This window comes from Theropithecus gelada, chromosome 18 (genome assembly GCF_003255815.1).
Source record: "Theropithecus gelada isolate Dixy chromosome 18, Tgel_1.0, whole genome shotgun sequence".
Lineage (NCBI taxonomy): Eukaryota > Metazoa > Chordata > Mammalia > Primates > Cercopithecidae > Theropithecus > Theropithecus gelada.
Genome location: NC_037686.1, coordinates 27388826 through 27400487, shown reverse-complemented (window position 1 = coordinate 27400487; position 11662 = coordinate 27388826). Strand labels below are relative to the sequence as shown.

At 42.6% G+C, this 11662-nt stretch overlaps 1 protein-coding gene across 1 annotated transcript; it reads left to right on the top strand.

Annotated features, from left to right (window-relative positions):
* The first annotated feature begins 3851 nt into the window (after positions 1 to 3851).
* Positions 3852 to 8670, top strand: ZNF396 (zinc finger protein 396). Its single transcript, XM_025365531.1, is given in 5 exon segments — positions 3852 to 4229; positions 4232 to 4347; positions 4623 to 4785; positions 8224 to 8459; positions 8461 to 8670. Coding segments are annotated over 5 exon segments (1023 nt in total). The 5' UTR covers positions 3852 to 3931.
* Positions 8671 to 11662: the final 2992 nt, after the last annotated feature.

Here is an 11662-nt window from a genome sequence, read left to right as displayed (position 1 = left end):
TTATTTTTATTTTTTTGAGACGGTCTCACTTTGCAGCCCAGGCTGGAGTGCAGTGGCACAATCATGACTCACAGAAGTCTCCATCTCCCCAGATTCAGGTGATCCTCACCCCTCAGCCTCCCAAGTAGCGGGGACTACAGGCATGCGTCTCTACATTCGGCTAATTTTTGTATTTTTTGTAGAGATGGGGTTTAGCCATGTTGCCCAGGCTGGTCTCGAACTCCCTGGCTCATGTGATCCGCCGATATCGACCTCCCAAAGTGCTGGGATTACAAGCATGAGCCACCGCGCCCGGCCTCAAACTTATTTTTCAATTGCGGTTAAGATTATCTGAGGAAATAAATGTGTATGTATTGTGACAAATTTTACGTGGGTCAGTTCTCACTTTTTCAAGGGCCATTGTGTTCTCCTGTGAAAGCGTGGGGGTTGCGGATGTCAAACCCGTCCCTTAAACCGTCAGTACTTGGAGTGTAACCACTTCAGGAGTGGGAATGGTATTGGGGATTGTACTCAGTGGTAGACAGCACAGCATTTGCCCCTCTCTGTAATCCTTGGCAACTCACAGGACATTTGAGTTTATTTTCTGTAAAATGGGAATAACCTTACTGAGTTATCGGAGTAAATGAATAATGTAAGCAAAAGTACCTTCCGAAGCAACAATGCTAGTTTACTGAACCGAACACTGAGCAGAGCAGCTGGATTCTCACCCGTCGAGCCTCCCAGTTCTCTCTCCCCTAAGTGCGCGGCTGCGGCGGCTCGTCTCCGTGGCAACGTCCCAGCGTTCCGGGCCCCGCCCCCACCCGCCGCCAGAACCGGAAGCTGTTGCGCAGCTTGCAGTTCCCCGGTTCTCCCCGACGGTGTCTGGGTGGGCGCTTCTCTGCCGGGAGGTGAGACCCGAGGCCTCTTTAGGGCCCCCAGGCCGCGGTCAGAAGCGGCGGTCCCCGGGCGGTGGAAGGGGGACGCGGAGAGGCGACGGCGGACTCGGCGCCACCCCTTCCTCCGCGCGCCAGTACAGCACCCTCTACACAGTCCCAGATCCCCAAGCCCCTCCCCGCCGCTGCCCCCACATCGCTGTCTGCCCGGGAGTCCGCGCACCCCTTCCCCTCGTCCTTCCCCGGCGGACCCCGGCGCCTGCCCTCCCAGCTGAACCCACGCCCCCTGCCGGCCCCACGCGCCGCCCGTCGGCCCCACGTGCCACCTGCCGCTTCGCCCCGGCGGTTCCCAGCCTGGAAGGCCGGGAGGTCCGGAGACTGTCGGAAGTCAGCCCTCCCGTAGCCCTCCCGCCACAGCAGGGTGGCGCCAAGAGCGGCGTCCCCGGCGGAAAGACCCCTGCGTCCCAGGCTTTGACCGAAGCCTCCCCGCCGCGGACCCAGTTCTTTCTGGCCGTCGTGCGGTGTCGGGGGTTCCTTCCCCCCTCTCAGGTTTAGCCCAGATTCTGCGCCTGGCGCTGAAGTGACAGGGCGGCCCCTCTCTTCCAGAGGCTGCTTTAGCCCCGGGGTCCCTCATATATCCCTTAGGGTACCTGACGGCTCCAAAGCGGTGACCTCAACCTTTCCCACCTCTCGGGTCTCGTTCCTCAGACTCTTCTGGCCCCTCTTCATCTGGGAGTGCGGCTGCCTGCCGCCGCTTCCTCCTCTGCGCAGAGAAAACGCGCAGTGGTCGCCCCAGGGACCCCTGCTGCCTATGGCCTCTTAACCACACAGCACCATGGATAAGTGTGGACGGCCTGGATTCAGACCCCAGCTTTGCCTTTGGTCAAAGTATCTGGCTTTGCTGTGACTGCCTCCCCATCTACAACATGGGGGTAAAAATAATCTAGAACTTTTATGAGGATTTAACCTTTGTATATTTTTACTAAGGTGTTTAAAACAGTGCTTGGCACATAGTAAATTATATTAATATGTGTGTCTGCTATTGTTTGTTTCATAGCACATCATTGTGTAAAGTTGTATCGTTTATTTGGTAACAAGCTTTATGAACTCACAGGCTTTATACAGGACACTGGTGTTTCTTCAGTACCTAGAACAGTACTTGAAGTGAGAAAAAAAATCAAATGGCAGGATACATAACAAGGGAAGATGGAGGGGCACGTAAGATTTTTAAAAGTAGTCATCATTTGCTGAAGTTGTACAAACACTGTCATATACCTCCTGCCCAATTTAAAAAATGTGATTAGCCCGGGTGCGGTGGCTCACGCCTATACTCCCAGCACTTTGGGAGGCCCAGGCAGATGGATCACCTGAGGTCAGGAGTTTGAGACCAGCCTGGCCAACATGGTGAAAGCCCGTCTCTACTAAAATTATAAAAATTAGCCAGGCGTGATGGTACACGTCTATAATCCCAGCTACTTGGGAGGCTGAGGCAGGAGAATCACTTGAACCCGGAAGGCAGAGGCTGCAGTGACCCAAGATCCCGGCACTGTACTCCAGTCTGGGCAACAGAGCCAGACTCTGTCTCAAAAAAAAACCCAAAACAACAACAACAAAAAAATGCGATTAGTTACTGATGATACTTAAGAGTAAAATGATACAAAGAGAAGTGCCATCCCCACCCCTTTGTTGCTAATGAGCTAATAATACTTGAAGAAATCGTTGCCCTCACAAGTCACTATGATTGTGATGGTATTGTGAATTGATACAGTCTTTTTTGCAATATTTTGATAATACATAGCAAGACAGAATTTGCTATTCTCCTTTGATCCTCAGCAAGCAGAGGCTTGGGACATGCTTGAAAGAAATACTTTGAAAGGAGAAAAATCGTATATTCATAAAGATGTGCCTCCCAGCATTAATTATAATAGTGAAATTAGAAACAACCTAAGTATTTTAAAATACATAGTTAAGTAAATAATATGGATATGGAAAAAAATGGAAATACATTCAGATAAAGGAATGTGCGGTTGCCTTTGTTGTTGTTGTTTTTCTTTTTTCTTATTATTTATTTATTTTTTAATAGAGATGGGATCCTACTGTGTTGCACAGGCTGGTCCCAAGCTCCTAGGTTCAGGTGATCCTCCCATCTCCCACCTCGGCTTCCCAAAGTGCTGGGATTTCAGGCACAAGCACAGTGCCCAGCTGATTGGGTTTTGTTTTGTTTTGTTTTGTTGGAATGGTTCCTTTAATGTGGAAGTAATGTTTTAACAGTAAAAGCTGAAAGTATTTCCCTCATGAGACTATTTCTTTGAGCTCTTTGCAGCAAACTGAAAACTGATTGGCTCTTTGAACTGGCTCCAGAGTCATAGCATTTCTCAGGCTTCCCTTATTTCCATTATCTGAGAACTTCTATGCAATCCTGGGTGATCTCTTATTGTAATACTCAGTAGCCTTGTGGGCATGGTTTTCAGAATGAGTTGTGAATCGCTTATGCATACGAATTAATGAGTCTTAGCTATTTGGTTCTCTTAAAGAAGTATTCTTCAAAAGCATGTTTTCTGGGCCAGGCGTGGTGGCTCATGCCTGTACTCCCAGCACTTCAGGAGGCAGGTGGATCACCTGAGGTCAGGAGTTCGAGAGTAGCCTGGCCAACATGGTGAAACCCGTCTCTACTGAAAATACAAAAATTAGCCAGGCGTGGTGGCGGGTACCTGTAGTCCCAGCTACTTAGGACGCTGAAGCACGAGAATCACTTGAATCCAGGAGGCAGAGGTTGCAGTGAGCTGAGATCACACCACTGCACTCCAGCCTGGGTAACAGAGCAAGACTCCATCTCAAAAAATAAATAAATAAATAAAAGCATGATTTCTGTTAAGACTAAGGTCAGTATTTCCTATACAGTTTTATGTTTCTAATCTTAGTTGTTTTGTTGTAAGAAGCATTTGTCTTTTGTCTTCTTTCCACTTGTTTCTTTAATCATATTTAAGGAGTGTCCATAAGGAGAGCTTTACTTCCTTGAGGATTAAAGCCCAACAGTACTGAGCTATCTGTCTGTCAAAATGTCTGCAAAATTGGGAAAGTCATCATCACTCCTAACACAAATTTCAGAGGAGTGTAATGGGATTCTGACAGTGAAGATGGAAGAGGAAGAACAGACCTGTGATCTGGACTCTAACCTCCACTGGAGCAGCAGCTACAGCCCAGAGACCTTCCACCAGCAGTTCATGCAGTTTGGCTACCAGGATTCACCTTGGCCCCGGGAGACTCTGAGCCGACTCCGGGAACTTTGTCATCTCTGGCTGAGGCCGGAGGTGCACACCAAGGAGCAGATCCTGGAGCTGCTGGTGCTGGAGCAGTTCTGGCCATCCTCCCAAAAGAGCTACAGGCCTGGGTGCAGAAGCATCATCCAGAGAATGGAGAGGAAGCTGTGACTATGCTGGAGGATGTGGAGAGAGAGCTTGATGGACCAGAGCAGGTAAGAAGGATTCCTGTGGAGATGAAGCCCCAGGCTGAGTCAAGAGTGCTGGCACATCATTGGGCGTAGAGCTCTCAAACTGTATTCCCAGTCAGCACAACTTGATGTGTAGGGGTGAAAGTACTAATGGGTGTCCCAGCAAATAGAAGGTGGCTCTACTTTTTACCTCCCTTTTCCTGTGTCCATGATAGTGTTTGCATAGTTTATTCTCTGTCATTTTATCCTCAAGTCCCAATCTCATGGTGTTCTTCAGCCTCAGTTATTCCTGTTTTTAGGTCTTTTTTGGACAAAGGAAGGACATGATTGCAGAGAAGCTAGCACCTTCAGAAATCACTGAGGAATTGCCAAGTAGCCAGCTCATGCCCGTGAAGAAGTAGCTCCAGGGAGCATCATGGGAGCTTCAGTCCTTAAGACCGCATGATGAGGGGGCAGGATTCAGTTCATGATGGAAGGTGTAGGGGCCCTCTGCTCACCACACACATCTCGGCTGATTTATGCAAGAGGCCTCAAATCTCCCGCTGTCATCTTCTTACTGTGGAAACTTCTGTTATTTGTCCTACTAAATGAAGATCTTCAGTATTCTGTTCTTCTTTTTCAGAGATTCTTATAAAATCTTTAGATATTAAATCCCTGACATCTCATCAGGGTTTTCATGCCTTTTTAAAGTAGCCCTTTTATCTTCAGGCAGCCCTCCAGGCTTGTCTGTGGGACCCCAAGGTACACAGCCCAGAGACCACTGATCCTCATCATCATTTCCTATATGACTGCTCAGTTACTGGTGGGATCTAGTAGCAAAATTGCCCATATTGCTGCTAAGGTGACTTTGTTCTCATACATTCTTTGAATACATTTCTCTACTCCCTCACATCCTCAACTGGCCTCAACTGATCTTTGCACTGCTTTCTATAAGTGCTCCAGAATAGCTGTGTAGCAATCTGTTCTTCCATTGCAAATACTAAACAAATAAGTGCTATGGAGAAAAAATAAAAACAAAACAAAGAGTAAAGGGGTTAGATGAAGGTAAGACGTGGAAATAAGGCTGAGTTAGAGGCCTTATGGGTTGTGACTGCTTGCTCCTGCTTCAGCCAGAGTAGCTGTGTTTTCATCTGTTTTATATATTGGAACTCAATGTAAAATTTCATTTGATAAAAGGGCCACGCTACTGTAAACAGAATAGCGGGGATAGGATTTTATTATATAGAGTGGTAGGAAGGCCTCTCTGATGAAGCAACGTCTGAGCAGAGACCTTCCTTCTAGATGATCATCCTGGATAAAATAGGAGCCAGAGATTAAGAGGGAAATCCTACTTGGGAGCATCACCTTCCCTCCCTCCAGCACTGCTTCCATAGTTCAGGAGTGGCTGATAGCTAAGCAAGGTTAGAGTTTTTCCAAGGGAATTTTTATAAGAAACTACACAAAGAAAATACAGTAATTTAGAAAGATTTAGAAAACATTGCTTACCCTAACTTGGCAAGTACTGACTCTCAGAAGGCTTATACTGGGACACATAATACCTCCAGTCTAGAAATTGTCTTAGTTTACTTAGAAAAGTGAAAGTCTTTTCAGGAAAAAGTATTTTCCATCAGGAAAGAGAGGGAGACCATCCCAGACTCAGCAGCTTGGTGTGGCGGTGACTACAGAAGTATCAACCTCAAAGCCAGGTGTGGCAAGAACCACATCCTACCTGTGAGTGTCCTCATGGAGGCCCTTCCTACATTTTTTTAAAGATTCATAGAAATTTGAAACAGAATGCAAAAGGTCCAGGATCTTGCAGTACGTGGCAGAGAGAACCAGCATCATGTGATAGAATAATAGAACCATTTCTTAAGGCCACAACATGATTTCTGTGGTACTGAGTCATGTCTTATCAAAGCTTCTGGGAGATGATCTTGGTCTCAGTGCTGTAAAGTATTAATTGATGCCAGGATTTTGATAGTAACGACTAATCATTGAGGTCACTTTGGAATATAAACTAGCAAAAATGAATTTGAGACAGAATCCTTACGATTTATAAAATGATTTCCACTTAAACTAGTAACAATAAATAAGTATGCCATATGCTATGGTTTAAATATTTGTGTCCTCCAAAACTGATGTTGAAACTTAATCCCAAGTGTGGCAGTATTGAGAAGTGATGCCTTTGAGAGGCAATTGGATTATCACCCCTGCCCTCATGAATGGATTAACTCATTCATGGATTAATGAGTTCATGGGTTATCATAGGAGTAGAACTGGTAACTTTATAAGAACAGGAAGAAAGGGCTGAGTTAGCATGTTCATATGCTCAGACCCGTCACTGTGAAATGCCCTTCACTGCCTCAGAACTCTTCAGAGGGTCTCCACCAGCAAGAAGGCTCTCACCAGGTGCACCTCTCCACTCTGGACTTCTGAATCTCCATAACTATAAGAAATTCTTTTTATAAATAAATTACTCAAATTCAGGTATTCTAAGCAACAGAAAATGGACTGAGACACCACATTTGTGAATAAATACAATAAATAATTTTAAATTCCTTTTGTAATAACTATTTAGACCCATTTGATTTGATTTGATTTGATTTTTATGTAGGTTTTTTTTTTTTTTTTTAAGTTAGGTTTATTTAGTTTGCTGCAGCAAGAAAGAGAACATGGCACAGAAACTATGGGGTGTGTTATTAAGAAGGAATTGGGAAGGGCTTATGTTAAGATTTGAGCTTATGTTGGGTGATTCTAAGGAGATTGTAGAGACAGCAGGTAGATCCATTTTAAATAAATTCTAAAGAGTAAAACAACTCAGTTTTCTTATTCAGTATCACACGCCATCACTAACTGTTCTCCCCAGACCACCTTTCTCACCCCATCCTTTTGATTAGGCCTTGAGAGGGCCCAGGGGATCACTTATCATCAGTGCCTCTCTGGGTTGCTTTTAATCTTATTTATATAATTACTTCAGCTCCAGCCAAGTCATGTCTCCAGATATGTCCAAAACTGTTGTACTTTGCTTTTATAAACTCATTTTAAGCTCCTGTCTTTCAGCAGCTTCAGTTAGAATGCCACCATGAGGATAACTAAAGTGATTTCTTCAGGTAATGCATCCACATTACACTGGCATTTTCACATCTGAGTTAGCAGTTCTGCTGGAGCTTTAGGCACCCTGAGTCATAAGGCCCTCTGCATCAAGCCAGATTTGTGTGCCGCCTGAGTGACTGCAGCCCATAAGCAGCCATGTACATTTTTCATAGATGTTAAAAGTAATACAAAATAATACAACAAAGAGCCATTCAACCAGTAATATAACATCCATACAGGAGTAGAGGTTTTTCATCGATGGGTATGTGCTACCCTTGATCTTTTGAGGTACTAGTTATCCTAGTCTATATTCTTCCCTTTATTTGCCTAACTTATATTTTCTTACTTTATTTTCCACATTCCCTTTTGGCCCTTTGGCTTTCTTCAGCTCATTTCTTTGTATAGTTATTGATTCCTTTATGATTATTTAGCTTTTATTTGTTTATTGATACCCCAGTACTAAATCTTGTTTCTTACTCCCACTGGCGCATTGGATTCCTCTCCTTCAAGCTATCTCTCTGGATCTCCAATCATTTCTTCTTTTTACGCCCTTTCTTTCCTTCCAGACTTTCCTTAGTTTCTGATGTCTTTTTATCCTTATTCCCTATTCTGTCTTTTCCGTAGAACTTTTCATCTTTATAGTGTAGTTGACTGCCTCCTCAGTATGTAAACCTTTCTCTTTGTCTTGTATAATCTTCTCAATATTTTGTCTTACACTCTCCATCCTTCACATTGTGTGTTGTTTTATAAACATGCTAGCAATAATCATGTATATTTCATTTGGATCATTCTTTCTCTTTCCTGATGACATTCATTTTTCTATTTCAGATGAAGACATCAAAACTACAAATGTGAAATCCGCAGCAAGGCAGAAGACTTCTTTAGGCATAGAACTGCACTGCGATGTCTCTAACATCCTTTTTATCAGTGCCTCCCAGAGTTCCACATATAGAGCAACCTATGAACAAGACGGTAGGCTTGAAAGGAGACAAGGAAACCCTTCTCGGAAAAAACAACACAAATGTGATGAATGTGGCAAAATCTTTAGTCAGAGCTCAGCCCTTTTTTTTACATCAGAGAATCCATAGTGGAGAGAAACCTTATGCATGTGACAAGTGTGCAAAGGCATTCAGCCAAAGCACGATTCTGATTCAGCATCGATGAACCCATACTGGTGAGAAGCCCTACAAGTGTCATGACTGTGGCAAAGCCTTTCGTCAGGACTCGAATCTTTTTAGACATAGGAAAAGACACATTAGAAAAGAAGTCCCATAAGTATCATGAGGGAATCAAAGCATTTACTCAGAGCTATTTCAGCACAAGGGAAGACGCAAGGTGCAAACGCTCCTTAGTACAAATCAGTGGTCTTAGTAAGCACCAGACTCCTTTCAAGAGCCATGAAAGCCACAGGAGAGAAGGTTGAAGATCTCATGTCAGCATAATTTACTTTCCTGCTTATTAATGCAGTGTCAATTCTGATGTTTGCCATTCCAAAGCTTAATTCAGATTTCCATCCCTACACAGCTCTTGAAAAGGCATTCTCAGACATGTTCTACTATTTTCATTATTAACACATATAATGAACTAGTATATATCTTTTTAGACAAGTTGTTTTTTCCCTCATTGAGAAGGAATGTTTGAGTTACTCAGTGTAAAAATAGATATTCTCCTCCATTTCATAACTTAAGCACTAGAATTCTAAAGACCAAAAATTAAAGCACTCAAAAAAAATTCCTGGCTAGGTGCGGTGGCTCGTGCCTGTAATCCTAGCACTTTGGGAGGCCAAGGCGGGGAGATTGCCTGAACTCAGGAGTTCAAGACCAGCCTGGACAACATGGTGAAACACCGTCTCTACTAAAATTCAAAAAATTAGCCAGGCGTGGCGGCATGCGCCTGTAATCCCAGCTACTTGGGAGGCTGAGGCAGGAAAATTGCTTGAACCTGGGAGGCGGAGGTTGCAGTGAGCTGAGATCACGCCACTGTACTCCAGCCTCAGAGATGGAGTGAGACTCCGTCTCTAAAATAAAATAAAATAATAAAATTCCTATTTTGTCTTCTGTTACCAGATTCAAAATATGAACATAGGATTGCAGAGGCCCAAAATAATATGTACTTCAAGACTAGGCTGAAGTGTCCCAGGTCACTTTCAGGAGGCAGAGAAATAAAGGGCCTTAATCTCTTATGAAAGCACACAAGAGCCTCCATACTACTGATATCAAGTGAATTTCCTATGTTGGAAAAAAATAATCTCCTTTGCAATGTAACTTGGAAATAAGTCAATGGAAACATGAAAATGACTGCATGTCTACAAGGAGTCAGCTAAACAAGGAATGTTTTCATAACAATATTATTCTGTGGGTGCTTCTGTAATTAAGATGATGATCATCTTAGTATAAAGAAAAAAGGGAAATGAACGAAATTGTCAAACGAGTGATGTACCACAAGTGTTGGCAAGTACAGTGTGTGATGGAGAAATGTACCACAGCTTAACTAGAGGAAGCCCTTAACTGCTGATGACAATGCTTCAATGTCCCTTTTTCTGACACAAATCAGCTATGAATATGTTTCAGGCATCACAAGACAACCTTTTCAGAGTCGTCTGCATTCTTAGTAAGATGAGTTTCTAGACATGCTGTCATGAAATGAGACCCTGGTTTTGATGCTCTTGTACATATGGACAAATCACTGAAGTTCAATGTAAAGGGTCCACTGCAGTCCCTTATAAACAATTGTTGAACCTAACCATTATAGTTTATAAGTTTTAAGACATTTATGGGATATCTTATTTGGCTTATATATGGGATATGAGTAGCTATAAGTTTTACCTGTATTTAATTCAGCCAGATTCCTTGTTGAGAAATAAAATTACTGAATCATACATTATTAAAATTATTCTGACAGTATAAAAACAACATAATTATCTCTTTTCCAGAGATTTTTTATAAAACTCTGTAATGTTACTACAATAATACATGTGTTGTGTTTTCCATGGTGTTACAGTTACCCAATATGGAGGCAAACATCAGAAATCAAAGTCCTTGGAATAAGGGAAAAGACTCATAGTCAACTTCTTTGTCTGGTTGGGTTCCTCATAAAGTGTAAAACATTTCATTCTTGGAAAATCCAACCATATCTTCTGGAGTATCTCCAGAAATTGGCTTAGAGGAGCTCCAAATATGTGGAATTACCACAGTCTACTTAGTTACCATGCTGATAAATATAAGATTAGTAGAAGAAGTGAGTGTACATTTTATTATAGAATTTTCTGATAGTGATTATGATTTGTAGCTCTAGTGAATATGAATTTTATATTGAGTTGTGTGTATTTTGAGTCACTAAAAATGTAGGATGCCTTTTATTTGGGGCTCATTCTCTTTGTAATTACAGAGAGGAACTAACCATCTGTTGAAACAACAAATGCCTCAGAGATGTGTATATTGTGAATTACTGCTTAAATACGGAAAGAGTTTCTTAGGTTCTGTGTGAATAAGATGGCAGAATCTAAATCAAGTATTTTGAAGGAAGCACCTATCTTCACTTGGTGCTGCTGTCAACTTTGTAAGGTTGCATTCTCTTTATTGTGAATAATATGAATGTCTTCACCAGAAAGTGGCGTGAATCATATCGTCTGTGATGAATCTTTAAAGGGTGTTTCTGTGTACTTTGAATTTCGTAGTTATGTAGGTATCCTAATGAGTGAATGGTACTAGTTTATATAAAAGGAGAATTAGTTAAGCTAACCTTGGTTTTAAAAATTAGCATTTTATTAGCATTTATTATTAACCATTATATTGATTAATTTTCAGGGATAGTAAATACTCCAAAATGAAATTGGTATTGTTTTATGGCTTTCACTTTATCTGGGCCTTCAAGGTTACCAATAATCCTTTGTGGTTTGTTTGTTTTTGGTTTTGTTTTTGTTTACCACTCCCATTCTCTTTAGAGACCAAGTCAAATGTTCATCACTGTCTGTACAACAGTGGCTTAACACAGCAAGCCTTTCTGTGTTAGGAATGCTTCTGGTTGCAAAATCCATCTTTGGTGGTTTAAACAAATGGGAATTTTCAACCCGAAATCTGGAAGGTGGGTTGCTGGCTCTTAGTCAGCAGCTGGAAGGTCTAGCTTTACCTCATGCTATTTTGTCCGATTTTCGAGAGAGCTGTCACAGCTCTAGGAACTGGGATTAAGTCAGGAAGAAAGGACAAAGACAGCCAAGCTAAGCAAAAAGCTTTCCAAAAACCCTATCAAAATCTTGCTTATGTTTCAT